At 33.9% G+C, this 20,399-nt stretch overlaps 1 protein-coding gene across 2 annotated transcripts in view; it reads left to right on the forward strand.

Annotated features, from left to right (window-relative positions):
* The window catches only part of GABRG2 (gamma-aminobutyric acid type A receptor subunit gamma2), a 91,596-nt gene that overhangs the window by 33,275 nt on the left and 37,922 nt on the right, over positions 1 to 20,399 (forward strand). For both annotated transcript variants that reach the window (XM_012753006.2, XM_012753005.2), the window contains exons 5-6: positions 1,461 to 1,543; positions 3,027 to 3,164. In XM_012753006.2, the coding sequence (XP_012608460.1) occupies positions 1,461 to 1,543; positions 3,027 to 3,164 (221 nt within the window). The remainder of the gene's footprint in view (positions 1 to 1,460; positions 1,544 to 3,026; positions 3,165 to 20,399) is intronic.

The following is a 20,399-nucleotide window of genomic DNA, read 5'->3' on the forward strand; positions in this document are numbered from 1 at the left end:
GTCACTCATAAGATTTGATCAAGGTTTGAATGGTTACCAATCTATATAGAGAGATGATTTTGTTCTGGTTCCTTATCTATAATATAATGAGCTATCAGTGTGTGTCTGTGTATTTGTGTGTGTGCATAGATACATGTCAGTATATATGTTTGTACCTGCAATCTGTATGCTTTTCAATTTTAATAATTGCAGTATAGTTTGGAGAAATAATACTAATAAAATATAAAACTTAACTGTAATTTTATTTATGAATAAAACTTATCTTTTCTTAGAAGAGCATTCAATTGTTGAGTTAACAATAATTAAAACCTCCAGCTTTGGAGGTGCATAAACCAGGGTCCAAATATCAGCTGCACCATTAATTATGTGACCTTGGACAAGTTCAAATATACCAAATGAGAAAACAATCCACTTTAACCATTTCTTCATAGACAATTAAGTAAACGTTAAATATATTTTAACATCAGTAATATTTCTATTGCACCATAGAATAATAAAATCTTCTGAATTAAAAGTTATGTTAATAAAAAGTCTTTTAAAATAAATCAATTTTCATAAAATAATATGACTTAGACAGTGATATCTGTCCATTGTAAGAAATATAACTAACACATATGAAATTTTAAAAATCATGAATTGATCACCATTACTATTTGGTATTATATTTATTCATAACTTCTTCAAAGGTGGATAAGACATCTGGGACTCCAAATCATCTCCCTTGTGGAGTCCCAGCCCAAGACTTGGGACTCATAAAATCTGTAGGCTTTAGGAAGCACCCCTCACACAAACTGATTAAGACTCACTTGCAAACATTTTTCTAATATGTCTCTGTATGTGCATTCAACAGTTCTTGTTGGCCATTAGATATTCTACTCTATGACATCCTATTTAATGACTTCATTGTGTTCCACTGCAAGAATTCATGATACTTCATTGTGCAACAAAGGTATTTTTAAACTCATGTCTAGCAATTTAAAGCTAACAGCTAACAAGTACTTACAAACAGAAGGTCCTGCTTTAATTAGCAGATAAGATCTGAGAATTATCAGCATTAATTTATATGCAAACAATAAATAAGCTTAAGTCTTTAAAACAGTTTATTCTGTGAAGTCAAATAATATTCACTGAGAGATCTCATGTGAGCAATTAATTTGCCCTAAAAAAACCAAAAAGCTAAAAACAAAAACTTAAGCAATGATAAATTTTGTATAAACAAGTTGAGGTGGATGAGATGCTATTATTTGGTCTGTGAAAATGAATAGACTACATTAAGTCTTAAGTAATTTTTTTCCTAAACTTGGTGGATTTCTACTTTGAGGATCAGTGTGTTATCAATAAAAATATAAGATATGTTCTCCAAAAATAAAGATTAATAGTTATTAAAAATTGTGCTAATGTATATTTTTAAAAAATATTTCTAAAATATTTTTATTCATGTTTAATACCATTCTCTTTAGGTTGACAATTGATGCTGAGTGCCAATTACAGTTGCACAACTTCCCCATGGATGAACACTCCTGCCCTCTGGAATTCTCCAGTTGTAAGTAACATTCCTTTTATATTCCATTCCTCTCTCACCTAGAATCTTTTAGATTGCAATGTCAATTAAGAGAATCACAGAGAATTGTAAAATTGCATTAAGTCATTGCTGTTGACCTTGATGATTTTGAAAATCTCTTTCATCATAATCCTAGTTTGTCCCTATTAGGGAGATTTCTGCAAAAGAATGATCTATATTATTAGGAATTACACATAGGTGTCATTTGGCTTGCAAACTTTTTGTAAATTGGCAGTGGTTGCCTGGAGCCCTTTATTGCAATGTCCTCTGAATCCAAACACAACTCAGTATTCCTTATTGCTACCAAAACAATTCAGACACCAGCACATTCTCTGCAGAAAGTTCCCTAATATCATCATTCTTTTCCTCAATTTTCAACACAACCTGCCATACTGCCCCACCCGGTAGTAATCTAGGGATTCTGCTTCATTTTTCTCTCTCTTTAATTCATAAACATAACAGACAAAGAGCAAGATCAAAAAGAAAAGGAAAAAAAGGAAACATACGAGATTTTATTCTAAGTGCCCAGCCAGCTTCCATAAGCATACAATTATCTTTACATACAATTATTATTAGACAAACAGTTGAAATGATTTCTAGTTTTTATTTATTTGCTTTTACTTGAAAAAGTTTATTCCACAGCTTATTTAATAATAATGTTTATCTAAGCAAAAAAATAAATTCACCACCAATTCCTTGAGATAAGTACTATTATCATCACCATAAGGAAACAAATAATTTAGAAGAAAAAAAATTAAAAATTTGCCCAGGGCATTGTGGCTAGGAAATGGTACTCATAACCGCTACTATATCCTACTTTTCAATGTGATATCTTTTTCATAAAGACTTTCTATTCTTTAGGTAACAAGCTTATTGATATCTTTTCCCATGGCATTTGTACTTATTGCTTTTAATTGTATATTTCTATGTATCTTAAAATGGAGTCCCAAAAAGTTGAGAGAGAAAGAGAAAATAATGTAAATAATGGTGGTTATTCTTCCCAAACATCTTCCACTCCAACTGCATGCCCTGGAGAGAAATTTGGGTCTACTCTGTCATTTATTTTTCTATTTCTACACGACTCTCAAAATTCTGCCCTGTTGACTGCCCTTCATTGTGATCTTGCATATGGACTGTTTATTATATACTGGTTACTTTGTATACATTACTCCAGACAATGTGAAGTATACATAAGGCATATATAAAACCACCTGTAGTCTACCTTCCATGCAATTTAAGTGATTTTCAAGGGTAATTTTGACCTTATGACTATTGAATCTAACTTCCCATTAGGATATGATTTTATATTTATTCCATTCACCAATGCCCTTTAGTTCAGGTTCCTCATCTAACTCAAAGCTCTCTCTCTCTTAGTCTTTACTTCAGTGTCTTGTTCATAGAAAGGGGTTGTTATATATGTTCATCTATAATCACTTTTAATGTGAGCTTTCCCATCTCCTGGCAGATGGCTATCCACGTGAAGAGATTGTTTACCAATGGAAGCGAAGTTCTGTTGAAGTGGGTGACACAAGATCCTGGAGACTTTATCAATTTTCATTTGTTGGTCTGAGAAATACCACTGAAGTAGTGAAGACAACCTCTGGTAAGATGCCCTTGAAAATAATTTTGAGTGACCCTTCTGGAGTTGAAAATCTGGTATAAATGATTTGGAAGACTTCTCAATACCTGTTTACACATGATATTCAGAAAATTAAATGAAGTGTTTTAATTTCCTAGAGAAAATTATAATTGGCATTCTAGTAGAATAGATAAATACAAATGCATTCCACCAATTTTAAGCAAATTGGATTCAAATTAGATTAGTAAATTATTTGCTAATTTAAGCAAAAATTAAATGGCAATTATAAAATAATCAAATATGTATTAGATGTAAGTATTTTGTTTCTTTTAGAAAATATGTTTTATAATACAGTAAATAGCAGCATTTAAAGTAATCACACAAGGAGAATGAACTTTCTGCAAATACAGAAAAGTGACTATAATAGATATGGACTCATTCTCCATTCAGTAATTTATTATTTTAAACTTATCCATTAGTGGATAAGAGAACGAGCTTTGGGTATCAGAGAAGCCTGGGTTCAAGTCCCAACTCCATTAGTTATCAGCTATAGATTTTGGACAAATTTATTGAATCTCTGAGGGAATAAGTTTTCCTAGCTACCCAATGTGAATGACAAGATCTGTAACACAGGGAGTCTATTTGTATACAATGTATCGTAACAATAATAATAATAAAAATACTTAGAATCATATCTGGCTGTTAGTGAGCACTCAATCAATAGTAGTTTTATTAATATATGCTAAGATTAGTAAATATTTCTCCTTACTAATAGTAAATATGAGTAATTATAATATTCATTATAATTATCAGATATGCGTGAGGCATAATGTGGTCAGGACTTTAGATTTTTCAAGAGAAGCTAAAACTCAGTATTTTTATGTAAAGTCTCATTATTTTTATTGATATTGATGAATTGATTTAAATCCCCATATTGGGGCCAGGCATGGTGGTTTAAGCCTATAATCCTAGCATTTTCTCTAGGAACCTGAGGTGGGAGAATCACTTGAACCCAGGAGTGTGAGGTAGCAGTGAACTATGATGATGCCACTGCACTCTAGCCTGGGTGACAGGAGTGAGACTGTCTCCAAAAAACCCAAAAAAACAAAACTATTATATGGGAAAAGTTAGACACATTTCCAGATCACTTCTGTCTCATGGATGACCAATTTGACATCTCTACAATGCTGAGTGTATACTCCATGTAGGTTATTCCAACTACTCCTTTTCTAAATTAGGTAAATTTAAATATGTCCCAATTTCAAATATAAACATTGAGTTCTCAGCTTAGCTTACCAGCTATTAAAATGTTTCATTTGAAATGTATTTCCACAAGTTGAGCTGTTTTCTGTTGATTTATTTGCACATACCTGTTTTTTTTTTCTAGAATTTAGAGGACATATTTTTGTGCTGAATAATTTGAAATAAGGCTTTAGTCTACTGTATAGAGAGAAGAAAATTAAGTACCTACACTAAGACGGAAATTTATGATTCTACCTTCAAAAATGCCATCCTCTAAAGCAAAGAGTTATATGGCTCTAACATTATTTTTAGCATTTACAATTTTCTCCTAAAGGCCTTCTTATTTTGCAAAAAGAGACTAAAAGAAGATCAAAGTAATGCTTGAGTATATTTTTTAAAAAATGGCCTTCTTTTCCCTTCTTCATAGGAAATCCTGACCATCAAGTACTAGAACAATCTCTCATTTGGTTAAAAAAAAAAAAAAACAAAAAAAACCAGTAAGTTCAGGATTGTCTTAGAATTGAAGTCTTCCATCTGTGAAAGGAAGAACATGTATAAAATTAATCTCCAATTTCGCATGCTTCCAGAATGAGAAATTGGACATTAAGTTCTGTTGTATATTCATATTCGTATAATTATTCCAGCACCCTAAAGCAGAACCCACAAACTCATGACTGGAAGATTTTTTGTTTAGTTGTTTTCAGCCCAGAATGGCAGTACTGAAAGGGTTGGTTTTACATCACAGGGCCTGACATTACCTCCTCCCCAATGTCTCACATTGAGAGTAATCTGGGTATTTACTGTCTGTTAAGAGATACTTTTTCTTCCAGGAAAGTAAGTTATCTACTTGCTTTTATCACGGCAAAGAGAATTACCAAGGTCTCACAGGGCTATTAATCTTTCTGAAGGAATCACAGTAAAACTTTATTGAAAAGATACTAGATTTGATATTGCGTATTATGATTTAGCTGACCTCATCAGCTTCTTTGTGAAGTTTTGTATGGTAGTTAGCCCCCACATTAGTCTTCTTTCCACTCCTTGCTCTTGCTGGTTTGTACTTTGTGTGCAGTACCGTTTTGATAGACTCTGTAAACAGAAAAGGCTCAATTAAAAATTAGCATAAACACTGAAAGGCAGCTAGCTTGATTCTTATGACATTTGATTTTGTGATGATTGGACATTTCTGTTTGATATTCGTTTGATGTCTGGTGCCATTCTTATCTTCAAAGCATAGCTCCCTAACTAATTTATATCTATAAGGAATCTATAGTAACAACTTTCTTGGGGAATTATCAGAAATTCAATCTTAGCCATTATTATAACTTTGTTTCCTCCTAGATTTGTAGTGAATGTATAATGTATCCCTTTAAGAAGCCTCTATTGTAAATGGACAAGAATACTGCCTAAAATGTGACATAGCTTAGTGATGGATTTTCTAACCTTCACTCATTAAAGCTTTGTTATATCTGAATGGTGACTGTACTGCTGGTTCCTTAGTGATTTTTTTCTTTATATCAAGTCATTGTTTTCAGTATTTTCTTTTCAAAAATGAAAGTTTATATAAATAAGTACCATAATTGTAACACCAGACCATTTGATATAAATAGAAGTTGATATAAAAAAATCTAATAAAAAATAAACATTCTTAAATTGTAAGTGCCTATATTTGTGTTTCTCAGATTCTGAATATGTTGAAAAAGAGAAAGAGAGTGATATCAAAGATATAGTAAAGTGCAGATAGTACCAAAGTAAAATATTCTACTTGATGTTATCAAAAGGTTAGAAGGAGTATTTCACAGGAAAGAATTTTCTCACCAGGTAATTTCATGCCACTTGATAGGCCTTGAATCTGCCACCTGAATCATCTCTTTTCCTACCAGTTTTATCTGTACCACACTGGAGAAAGATATTTTCTCGGTGGTAGTTGGATAATATAGGAAGAATATCTTTAATTCACAGTAGAAACTTCAGAACAGAGTCTGCATCCATGATTTCTCCTCCAAATAATCATCTCTTCCTGATTGTTCTATATCTGGTAAAAGAACCACCATTGCCCCAGTGAGCCAGGCGTGAACACTCAGAGTCATGTCTCTGCCTCCCACATCTAATGAATCACGAAGGGATTTATGCCTCTGAAATATCTTGTGTAACCGTTCTCTTTTCAGTTGCCATTGCCACTGTCCTAGTTCATGATTGTGTCTGTTCTCATCTGCACTGTGTCGGTAGCTTATTACATTATGTTCCTGCTGTCAGTCTCTCTCTTCTAGTCTGTGCTTTACACATTAATCATAAAAGCTGGCACTTACTGAGCCCTAACTACATGCTCCATAGCAAGCACTTTGTGTAAATGATCTACTTTAATTCTCACAACCGTGGTTATGTTCACTTTTGTCAACACCAATGGTATCACTGCAGACGAGAAAGCTGAGACTTAGAGGGGCTCATTTATTTGCCGGGATCAAGTGAAAGCACTGGAACATGAATTCAAGTGGTCAACTCCCAGACCCATGCTCTGAATCATGATGCTATTTGAATCCCACTGTGGCCCAAAGAATCCCTGGTATCCAACTCTTACCAGGTCATAAGAATTCAGGAGGTTCAATTAAGCACAAGCTATTGTGTTTCTAGTATGTAAGAACCAGAATAATTTCCAAAATCGCTTCTAGAATTTTCTAGTTTGTGACAGAACTAATCTCTTAATATTTTCCTGAATTAAACTGGCCAGCGCATATTGCATCTCAGCCTCCTTTCTCTCCTGATTGGCTCCTTAACTCAACCCTACCATCTCATCTCTATGACTTTAAAGCTTAAATAATAAACGGGAGCTTTTTTTTTTTTTTTTTTTTTTTGAGACAGAGTCTCGCTTTGTTGCCCAGGCTAGAGTGAGTGCCGTGGCGTCAGCCTAGCTCACAGCAACCTCAAACTCCTGGGCTGGAGTGATCCTTCTGCCTCAGCCTCCCGAGTAGCTGGGACTACAGGTATGCGCCACCATGCCCAGCTAATTTTTTATATATATATATATATATCAGTTGGCCAATTAATTTCTTTCTATTTATAGTAGAGACGGGGTCTCGCTCTTGCTCAGGCTGGTTTTGAACTCCTGACCTTGAGCAATCCGCCCGCCTCGGCCTCCCAAGAGCTAGGATTACAGGCGTGAGCCACCGCGCCCGGCTACGGGAGCTTTATTTGTAATGACAAATGACACCTTTACTGATCTTAACACCAAAACTACTGGAAGCAATTTTTAAGAATGTTCACTCTGGGAATCAGGCAGCGCAGGTTTTAACACCAGCTTTGCCACTTACTGGTGGTGTGACTTTGTATCAATCATTTGAGATATCTGAGCTCATTATCACCAATATCATGGGGCTGCGCTGAGGAATAAAAAGAAGATAGTCCATTAAAAATGTTTAAAACTGTGCCTGACACATGGGAAGTACTTGGTAAATGAAGGCAATATTATTACTGTCATTATCATTGTTATTCCATTAACTGCCCCCTGAGTATTTTCACCCACTTCATAAAAACATAATTCCTGCCTTGTGATACTTGGGTACTTGTTTTACTCTTCAGTCCCTGATCCTCAGTCTACTAAATCACAAGCTTCACAACAGAAGTCTCTTTTAATCATCTTTGCATCCATGAGGCTCTTAGCTTGGTGGCTTGGGTAGAGTTGATTATAGATAATGGTTGAAGTGATTATTCATGACAATTATATTGTTAAAGCTGTACATCTTTCCAATTAAATAAGCAATGCAGAGTTTTATTGTATATGTTTCCACTGCTCAATGCTTACTCTAAACTAGAAGAGTTTATTTTTTCTGCCATGTTGCCATGTTGCCATGTCCAGTTCATCAAATTCCATCCACAATTTTTGGTACTTTGTTCTTTCATGTTCTCATCCTGAGATGTGGGCTAGAAAAGTGGGCAAATGAGTTTCTTAGGGAAACATATATTGTTGGGATACAAGTATCATCATAATAAATCAAAAAGAAATATATTATATTCCTCTCATATTAGAACACCATTAAAGTTTCCATATTGTTTCTAGCAATGCATCCAAACTGTCAGTTTCATAAAACATCTTCATAATTTTTCAGCATAACCATGTACATTAATTATTATTTACAGTCTTTGTTGTCTTTAACCCACCTTTTTTGGCCTAGATTCCATGTGCTAGTTATATTTTTCTGATTTTTATTACACAAAATACATAAATATGAAAATAATAAATCTATATACCACTAAGTGCATTATTTTTTTCCACCAGTGGCATGCAGAACACAATTTTAGAAACACCAGCTCCATGGATGAAGTCTAAGCTCATTGCCTGATTCTAAAATATCCATAATCTACTTTATGTCTTCAAACACTCTATTATTCTCCCATCATATCTTTTCCCTTCTGTGAGATTTTCTGGAGAGGTTGCACCTACTTCAGTGTGTCTGCTCATTTGATTTTATCAAGTTCAGTTTTCTCTGCCTCCATGAGTATATATATACAAATGAAATAATTCTCCAAATAGAAAACAATAGCTCTCACCTTCTAGGCTGTAAATTTAATTTAAATGTCCTTGGTAAACTAAGGAGATATACATAAAACTTTACTCATCATTGAGATGAGATATTTTGGGGTGAAAAGGAAAATTAAAAGATAAAAGTTCATAGTAATTTTTTTTTAATTCAAGAGATTGAAAGGGACAAGAAAAACAAATAATAAAAGAGCAATAAACAACGAGAGCACCAATTCTTCAGTCTCTCGTTACTTTTGAGTCTCAGTGAGTTGTGAGTCTATTTTAGGCAATACTAAATTTTTCAAACTATTTGAAGCAGCGTAATGTCTTAAAATAAATCTGTGGATGATTGCACAGTAATAGATTTTTTATTTTATTTTTGAGCTTCAATTTAGAAAGTTAACTTTGGTTTCAGGAGAGGAAAATATATGAATTATGCAAATAGAGCTGGGCCAGGAGTAGCCATGGAGAAGTCACTTTCCCTCTCTGGGATGAAAGTTCTTAAAAGGAATGCATTTGATTTAGTGCTTCTTTAATGTCCTTGCCCTCAACACTTATCATCTCTGATGTAACCAAGGTTACACTGTTGATGCCCTAATGTAAGAGCTACCTTCTTTATCAATGAGTATTTTTCCTTCATCAAGTTTTCAATATATTTTCAAAGCAAGTCAAATGCAAAAACAAACTCCTTGACATTTAGGTTTTTAATTTAGGGGAAATAATATTCCTCCTCCATCTATTTTGTTCTTAGTAATATGTTATTATATTTTTTAAAAAATATATGTTAACAAAAATGGCAACTTATTTTCTTTCAGTTGCAATTCTGAAATATTAATCTATTGCATTTAAAAATCATACATTTGGATTTTAAATTCCAAGTTTGTTCTGATATCATCTAGTGGGAAGATAGTTTTTAAGGGATGGGGGCAGATGACAAAGAGAAGTCATATTAAATTCAAGGAAAATTATTTATTTTCAAGTTGACACATATAATTTCTGTTTATGTTCTATAGGCAGGAACTAGTTGCGTGTTCCCATAGAGATAAAATGAGGCTAGAAAATGCAGCTCAGTTGTGGGCTGGGAAGGGGTTTTATGACTTTCTAGCATCTGTGCCACATACATGATAGCATTTTATTTCTCACAACAAGCCTCTGAGAAATGTATGATTATTTTTCCCTTTCACAGATGATGAAACTGAAGTTTAGATGAGCTAAGTATTTTATTCAAGGATATTCAGAGCTGTAGAGTTATTTTTCTGGATCCAGAATTTTTAACCCACTGCCTCTCATAAAAATATTACATAAAAAGATGGAAAGATGGATTAACTTAAAATTTTTTCCTAAGTTTGATAATAGCTAATTTTACAGAGACATGCACCAATCAAGTATTAATATTTAATAAGGTAACCAAATATATGCATCAACAATATGTTAACCTATATGAATAGCAATTATGTTTAGATAAAATAAAAATGTCAAGTGAGGAACAGTTCAGCAATCATGTCTTTCACTTTTCAAAGAGCTTATTTACTGCTTATGAGATATTATTATACACTAGTTAAGTGGACCTATGGGTCACCATTCAAATCTGGCTTTATTCACAAACTGCTGGATCCAGTGTATTTATAAATTTGTTCCATGAACAAATATCTCATTTGAAAGAAAACATAATAAAAGGTTAGCATGACTACTATTTACAATAAATGTAAGGATTAATCTCTTATTTTGACAGGCTATCAAAACTGACCAGGCCAAGAAAGCATTAATTTTTATCCAAGTTATTGATTTTTCTTAATTCAACTGAAAATTCTATTTTGCTACATTTAAAAGACACTTAACATCAGTGTGACTGATGTAACTAATAGATCCTTCATGCCCAACTGCTGCTCCAAATAAATTCAAAACACTAAATAATTTTTAAAAATTTTAAAATGTGAGTGAGAAAATGAAAACTGAGCTTACAGAAATACTCTATATACAACTTTGTTAAAGATTCATTTTACCATATTTAATGTAATTGAATGATTTCTTCATCTTCTTTTTGCATTTTGAGAAAATAATGCTATATAGCATTGCAGATACTCAAATTTAAGCATATTATAGATTGAAAAGAGTAGCATATAGCAATGAGGATAATAATGAGTGCTTCTTTTTTTTTTTTTAATTTAACTTTCTTTTCTTCAAAATGAGATTATTATGTAGGTCACAGAACATTGCAGTACACAACAGCTCAGAAAGAATTTCCTGGGCATACAGAATAGGGTTTGACCAGAATTTATTCATCATTCTCACCTGCTTCTCATGTAATCAACGTTGTTCAGAATATCAAGAACATCCAGTTTTATTAGCACATACAAGCAGGTAGAAACAGATCAAAAAATTCCAAGGAAAGGAGAGAGACCAATATATTAAACACAACTTACAATATTATTTTTTATCTATTTTTATATATGGGTTTCTCTGCCGTTCAAGAAATTGACAGTGCTTTTACATTTAACATAGAAACTACATTACAAATGTCTAATGTTTCACATTACTTTGTCTTCAAATTTATCCACTCAAAAATAAATTTTCAAATTTATCCACACTACTACTTGCAATAATCATCTTCCAGTATGATGACAAAAAGATATATTACAAAGTAGCATTTCCTTAGAATGATAGTTCTTCTCCAATGCCTATCACAAACCTAACTGGTTTTACCATAAGCACCTCACTGCTAGCTCTCCAGCATGGTACCCCTATTAACAAATACTGAAGTACAATAAGTGACATTGCTGATAGACTTAAAGATGAAAGCTTCAATTTAGATAACGGTGTTCACTGGGATAGTTTCCAAACATAATTTCTAATCTTCCTGCACTCATATGACTAACAGCACCGTGCACTTTGATTTTCATCATTATATCTATTGTTCCCTGCTAAGTGGTGAAGGGTTGTGCAGTGCAATATAAAAGACAATGGGTAATTCATGAGCTGTGTAATGCCTCCTTGTTAAAGAGATAATGCAATCATGGACACCAATTGTAACCGCCTAATGATCACATTTTTCCTTAGCTGGTGATTTCTTGTTACCAGTGTCAGTGACTGAGAGTAAAATTAGATTGATACAAAAATGATATTTTAGGGCTAAATCTTAAAGATCAAGGCCAATTGTAAATTTTACTTACATCCGGAGAGGTAAAATAGGAGGTGGCTAATTGGTAGCTAATGGTCTAATTCCTGCCTGGAACATGGGTCATTAGTCATGAATAGTGTTAAATTTTATTTATTTCAGTCAACTTTAAGCAATGAGAAATTTCATGAGAAATTCTTAAATGTCACTGTATCTTACACATCTGGGCCCCCGTTCTCATGTGAAAACAATTGTGTAGAGCTGAGTTATCACCTGCTGGGCATATACAATCTCTAGTTTACCAAAGTCCTTACCACTCCCTGTCCTGTTTTCAGGGTTATATAGTTTTCTTCTTGAATTACTATTTTTACATTTCGGAAAGCAATGTGCATTTATATCTCTATCAAAAATGAGAGAAAATTAAAGATAATCAATCACAAAATAACACTATATATATGTATATAAATGAACAATATTCATTTTTCTTTAAAATACAAAGAAAATTTTTATCACAAAACAATACTTTAAGAATGAAGGTTGAAACCAAGACTCACTCAGGGTTTCCCTGAGAATAAGGATAAATTTCTAGCAATACATAATTAATGGATATTAAGATTACAAAGAAGTGTCAGAGTCTGACCAATCTAGGTCTTACTTCCTCTTGATGTTCTATAATTGGGTTTGTTTATCATAAATATCTAGCACAACCAATTTTAAGTTTAGTCGGTTTATCTCTACTATTCACTGTCATACAAGATGAATTTGGAATAAAAACAAAACTGTGAAGTTCTATACATGGACATCTATGCCTATAGTCTTCTCTGTCTTTGTTTCTTTTTCAATTTACAGCTAAGCAGCTAAAAGCTTTGGTGCCATTTTCCTGAATGTTACTTATTAGCAGTCTTGCATTGCCAATTAAATTAACACTTTGTTCGTTTGTAGTCTTCTGAAGATCTACATAGTTATTGTTCTGCAGTAAAACCCTATTCTTGATTTTCTATGATGAAATGAGGCAATGGGTATAGGGCTCTATATACTATATATATAGTCAAGGAATCATAGGGTATGTAAAGAGGTTGTGTGTGTGTGTGTATTTATATATATATATGTGTGTGTGTGTGTGTCCACACACACACACACACACACACATGCACCCTCTGTACATACCCTATGATTCCTATTTAAGGATTATTGTCTTGGCTGTGCCATCATATATTTGAATGACCTTGAGCAAGTTATTTTTTTCTTTTGGCTGGGAATTTCTTTATCTTAAAAAATAAAAAACACAGGTAAAACAAGCACCACATACATATACTCACCAGCAAACTGTTATTAACTGAGCAGCACCTAAGTGAACACATAGGTACTACAGTAATAGGGTATTGGGAAGGTGGGAGGGGGGAGGGGGGTAGATATATACATACATAATGAGTGAGATGTGTACCATCTGGGGGATGGTCATGCTGGAAACAGACTTGTGGGGGGATGGGGAGAAAGGGCATTTATTGAAACCTTAAAATTTGTACCCCCTAATATGCTGAAAAAAATAATATCTTTACAATAAATGCAAAAAAATAAAAAATTAAAAAAATTAAAAACACATCAGAATAGATTGATTTTGAAGGTTTTTTTCACCCCTAAAATACTATGTTGTATTTCCTGATATTTAGTAGCTCTGTTATAAAGCTAACTACTGTGAGTATTTACATTTTCTATGTCCCCAAGAGTTCCTAACAAAAATTTTCTCATGTTTTATTATGTCATATTCAGAAATGCCCTTGGCCTGATTTGTTTTTCTAGTGTATAATTTGTTTTCTGTTATTATGGCATATCTCTGTCTATCTATCTATCCATCCATCATCTATTTATCTACAGCTGATGGAATCAGTCTATGTTGGTCAGTTTAAGCTAGACTATGCTGTGGTAACTAATAGCCCTCAAAATTTCAGTGGTTTAAAGCAAGAAAAAAAATTTTTTTAAGTTCCTATTGCATGTATTGTTCTCCCTCCTGTACTTTTTTCATTTTATAGCATATAATTCTCAAGGCCAAGGGGGGAAAATAACAGAAGAATATTAATAAAACGATCCTCAAAGCTTCTCCTTTAATAGACATAAGTCATTTTGGTTCTCATTCTATTGGCTTAAGAAAATCACATGGGTATACTTAAGGTCCATGGGATGAGGTGTATAATCCCATTACACAAAGGGCTACTGAGACAGGCCTCTGTAAGGATAGACTTAGTAGAAAGGGGAAACAAATATTTTGAACTACACAACATCACCAAAAGTTACCATTTGCATAATACTATCCATGGCCTCCCACCTGGCCATGTAAGTATGTAGAGGAAGTCAGAAATGTCCAGTCATCTGTTCTTAGGAAGTCTTCTCTGGAAGCAATGTTGCAGACTGTTCTGTGCCATCTGATTTTGTAGTATGAGACCATAACTTTGACAAAGATCCCATCTTCTTAGAGAGGGCGAAAGGAATTTCTAATCATGTGGGTGAGGAATAAAGTCCTGGGCTGGTGATTTGCCTGTTTCAGTTTCTGCTGCCCTTCAATGCTCAAGATCATGTGTCAGCATAAGTTACTCTCCAACAGAGAAAGCAATATCATATTCTCCAAGAAAATACAGCCCATGCAAAAAAATGTCTTTCTGAGAATTCTCCTTTTAAAAAGACACTGTTTGGGTCAAGCTTGTCTCACTTTTTTAATGACTATAGCCATTACTTTATATAAATAGGGTAAATTGGTTTCAGAAGGAGCAGGTGAGAACACATGATATTAACATGAAAATGAGTATAGGGTGATGGCAACTGTCACATCTTATAAACATGGACAAGATTTCCTTTGCTGGATTGCTGGGACAGCTTTATTAATTACAAATCTATAATATTAGTCCTGTACTAAATTCAATTTTACAGATATTAGTCAGTGGCAACTTATAACAAACAATAAACCAGAATCATCCTCTTGTCAGTAGGAGGAAGTAATTGAACATGATTTAATAAAGAATGGCCACAATAATGAAAAGGTCAGGCTGTCTTGATTGCTATTATGTTTTGCATGGAAAAAAAATCCTTAGTATCTCTTAATAGTACCATGTAAGAAGAAGATATGATCAAATAGAGTAGTTTTAAGCAAAACTTAAATGTTTTCTTATATATATTCTTAACAATTGAGCTATAATTTTAACCTTTTTCTTAATGAAGTATTTTTAAAATCAATTCTGTTCCCCTGCTTTATAAATGAAGTACAAGAAGTATAGTGCTACCAATAATTTAGAACATTGTCACATGGCTAGGTAGAACTTGTAGCTAATCAACAATCATTGGGGTCCCCAAGCGACTGTTCCCTGGCCACTGTCTAAGACTAAATTAATGTAAAAATGAATTTCCATTTCATTGGCTGACTTTGAATAAGTGAGTAGTAAGAGAGGTTTTTAGTTCTGAAAATCTGCTACTTAATCTGTGTTAATCTATACACAGATAAATACTGTTGGAAAGGACATGATGATGATGATTATGATGCAGATGCTAAACATAGCTTTTATGGGGCATTTCACATTTGAAAGGCACTGTGCTAAGCACTTCATGAAAAATATAATCTTGAAACAGTTTTAGAAGGTAGATCTCATTTTTATTTCCATGATCACATAGATGGTAAGTGGCAGAGCTAGATTTAAATCTACAACTTGAGAGTGGGCCACAGTGTTTTTGTTGGATCTTATTTATAAGTAGTGGTGATTTGGCATAGTTCTTTCATTAATTTTTTTTCCTCAAATTCCTTTTTACCATGCATAATAGTTTTATTAAGGAAAAAGACTATTGATGTGAATAGAGATTTCTATTGTGTATGTGTGTGTGTTTGTGTAGTATATATAATAAAAACCTATTTTCAAGGCACTCATGCCAATTGAGTATTGTAACAACCTATCAAGTTATGTTAACTCAACTTGTTGGCAATGTTTAGAGTTTTGATAATCTACTCTAATGTGATATGTACAGTTTTCATTTTATAAAAATAATAGTGAGGAAATAACGTCAGTATCTTGATCCAGGACAGTCAAAATGCTTCCCAGGACTGGAATTATTATTTATGTCTCAAAGGAAAACTCTAAGTATAATTAAATGGGTGCTATATTAGTAAAACTAGGCTAAGAGTGAGAAGAACTCACCTTATGTCCTAGTTGAACTTATTAATATATGTATATATTTTGGGCAAGTCATTTAACCTCTTGGACCTCAATCTGCTTATCTGTAAAATGGAAAAATTATAAATGCTCTGCCACAGTTGCTGTGAGACTTGACTAAGTATTTGAATACACTTAAGAAATTATGAATAGCTTTTAAAATAGGTGATAATGGGATCATGATATAATTGCTTTTTGTCTCTTTCTCATCCCTTAATGTGACCCTTGAAATAAAAAAAAAAAGTTTCTGCATTAAAATTTCTGATGAAATTCAAGCATATTTAATGGCTCTGAGAAAAGAAATGTAATTTATAATTTACTGAAAGCTTGTAGATGCTAATGATTGACACGGCGGTCCACTCCTGCTCACTTTATAACCTTCCATTGCCCTACAGAAGGACAAAGTGTGAATGGGAGTGTTCCTTGGTGAGCAGGTACATACAAACCTACCCCCAAAGGTGTAGGAGAGAGCTAGGAGGCAAAAGAAAGAGGCTGACAGACCCAGTTTCTCAAAAAGAAATATTTAATAGGGACTTATGAACAGAAGCAATGTATTGGATGGCTGCTAGAGGGTGAATCTCCACACTTACCTTCCAGAAAATATTCTTTACATAACAAGCTTTTTTTTTTTTTTTTTTTTTTTTGTAAAACATGTGCAGCTTGTCACACCTCAGACTTTCTTGCAAAACTCATGACCACTGGAGATGTTAGATAAACATCTTTACGAGCAGTTTTCTTTGCTACGAGAACATCTTAGTATGCAGGAGTCAAATATAGGTCATCATGGTGGTTTCACTTCAAGATGACATCACTCTTGCCATGCAACAGGCTGTTTTGCTGTCCTATAAAGTGGCTTTGGAAGAAAGTACTGGAGGATTTGGGAAAGGAATATTAAGTTGACTTGTTGGTTAACCATGACTAGCCTCGAGTGTCTAACTCACACACATGCACGTGCACACACACACACATGCATGCACATATTTGGTATCAGATGAGTTCATTATTTTTTCTTCCACACAAACTAAAAATACTCTATGTCATAGTTATATAATAAAGACAAAAGTGTGCAACCTAAGGAGACCTTGTACTTACCTAGTCAAGTTCCCTTATTTCCTATATTTAATAAAATGAAATGCAGAGACATGAAATGGCTTGCCTGAGGTCTCCCAGATAGTTGTGCAGGAAATGAAGCATATAAAAATTAGTTTCTAGATCTCATTTCAGGTCTCCCTGGTAAGTTGTAGAACTCAAAAGTTTACTTTGGCAGGTCCTCTCTCTTGCATCAGATGCTGAGGTAAAACAAAACAAAGAAAAATAAAAATCAAGAGGAAAAAATGATTGAGTTAACAATATGACCTATTTTTAAGTTTGCTGGAACATGTCAGCAGTCCACAAATTTTGAGGAATAAGTAATTCATGGCTTACTGGGCCTGTGAGCATGCTGAGCCCAGTTAAATGCAGTCCTTTAACTCTTTTGGGAATCAAAAGTTACACTTCTAAATGAGGGATGTAGGATGGAAAATGATCTAAAATTAGACTCCACATAGTAATTTAGAAACACATTTAAGAGAATTATCCTTTTCTATCAAAACATTCAATGCATTCTTTTGCCTGTAAGTGGGGATGCAAGGGAAATTACAAAACTCTGGATAAGATATTTGAAAGTGCTTGAAATTATTTATTAATTGGAATACCATGGAGTGGTGAAAGAAAAACCAGAGAGTAAGAATCTTTAAACCCAGGTTCTAGCCCTAGGCCTGCCTCTAACTTACTGCATCACCTTGATCAAACCCCTTTATGACTTTGTGCTTTAGTTTCACAGAGGTAAGATGTGCACAACATTAGCAGGCTTCCTTTCTCAAAGAGGCATAGAGAGAATAGAATGAAATGGCAGATATCAAAATGCCTTGTAACATGTCAGCAATACAGCACATATGCAAAGGGTCAGCAACATCAGTGCTGTAATTATCTATAAGACCCCTGTAGGACTGAAGCTACAAAGTCATGGCTTAGAGTTAAGACTTAATTGGTATAGGGATATAAAGATAGATATATAGGAGATTATATATATGCACACACACACACACACACATACACACACACTCCAGTAAGGAAATTGAGACATGAAATAAATGAATCACTTGTTCTACCTCCAGAAAGAGCAAGGCTGAGAGTGTGACTCAAGTTCCTGTTTCTCACTCCTGGGTTCCTGTGATCAGATTTTGTCGTCAGGACTTAAGGTGGATGACAAGCTGATAACAATCGAGGATATTATTAAAGCGACACAAAAGGCAAAAATTCTGACTTTTCTGCCACTCTGGGAAAAAAAAAATTGCTATTAAAAGATCAAGGCTAAATGTGGAAATGAAAGGATGAAGGAAGCTACACTCAGAGGAAAACAGAGAAAGGTGGAATTTGGATGGCCCCTAGGATTGATGCATTTTCCCCTAATTGAAAAAGGGACCTGTAGTGCTGGACAGGTTTGAAGTCACTAGGGGCCTATGAGCATTCTGAGCCCAGTTAAATGCAGTCCTTTAACTTCTTTGGGAATCAAAAGTTAAACTTCCAAATGAAGGATGTAGGATGGAAAATGATATAAAATTAGACTCCACATAGTAATTTAGAAATGTATTTAAGATAATTATCCTTTTCTATCAAAACATTCAATGCATTCTTTTGCCTGTAAGTGGGGATGCAAGGGAAATTATAAAACTCTGCATTCGTGCTAGTCTCTATTCTGTCTGGGGCTGACAGAAACAAATGCTTATTTCTTCTTGAAAACTGATAACCTAGATTTGACATTCTGAATTTCTTTCAGGATGATTGCTGTTTATTTCAAGACCTCTTAATTTTTTGATGTTGTAATAATTAGTTTTATTTATTGCAAACATACTATATGCAGCAAACTGCCCATCACAATTTAAGGTATTCCTTTTAATCTCTATAATAACTTCGAAGCAGATGTGATTACTACCCTCCTTTCAGAGATAAGTTCATCAGTTATTTATTCAGGGTCTCCTATGATCTAAGCACCACTAATACGGTTCAAGAAGATAAATAAATTTTTCTTGAGCAGCCTAGAGTCCAGTGCAATGAAAATGAGCTGAATCTAAGTGAATTTTAAATAATTATTACCTGAATCTCTGTGATAAGTCTGATGAAGCACCCACTATGTGCAAAAATCTCTGTGTTTTTTTTTTCACTACAGCAGAGCACATCAACGCATATGTGCTTTAATAGCATGGCATCCTGACTTTTATTTCTCTGAATGAAGAAACCATTACATTAAAAATACCTTAAATTCTTAAAATACCTTAGTATATGTTTGGAATATAATTTGAAGATATCAGCACAGTCAATATGCTGTTTAAGAGTTTTGTAGTTCTTCATTATGACGGTTCCAGGTGCTTATTTGAGCAAGCTGCCTACCTCCACCCACCCCTCTTCCTGGCTGTTGGGACGCTTACCCCCACGCCTGCCAAGCCTAGTGCCTCCCAGACAGAGGCTGGTGGGAGAGAGGTATCTGTAGAGTCCATCTGCCAGCCCAGCACTGCAGTAGCTGGGGTTTGCATGAGGAGCCTATGCTAACACATCAGACAGCAGCAAAGGTGGTGTTTCCATAGCTGCACCAACTGAATGCTGAGTCAGATAGTGTATGGTTTATGCATGCCTTTCCCTGTCTTCTACATTTAAATTTTGGCCCATGGAAGTACGTGGCATGAGCTTTGCATCCAGATAATCTGATTTGTCTGCAGCTCTAGATATAATAGTCATTTGATGTTTTACGCAACAAGAAAGAAACTAGCGAACACAGATTAAAATTTTATGAAATCCAGCATTGTTTTCATTAACCAAGATATTGTTCAGTAAGATATTTTGTTCATTGTTCATTTAGTATTTGCTGAGCGCATATTATATATAAAACGCTGTCTCAAGGTATCTTAAGTTCAAAGTTAAATGAGGCATGGATCCCACTAAAGTCTAGTTATTTTATTTTTAGTTTTTAATTTATTTTAAAAATTATTTTGGATACATAATAGTTGTATATCTTTATAAGATGTATGTGATGTTTTGAAAGAGGCATACAGTGTAAATTGATTAAATCAGGGTAATTGAGGTATCTATTACCTCAGACATTTAACATGTCTTTGTGTTAGGAACATTTCAATTCCACTCTTTTAGTTATTTTAAAGTATGCC

This window comes from Microcebus murinus, chromosome 21, assembly GCF_040939455.1.
Source record: "Microcebus murinus isolate Inina chromosome 21, M.murinus_Inina_mat1.0, whole genome shotgun sequence".
Lineage (NCBI taxonomy): Eukaryota > Metazoa > Chordata > Mammalia > Primates > Cheirogaleidae > Microcebus > Microcebus murinus.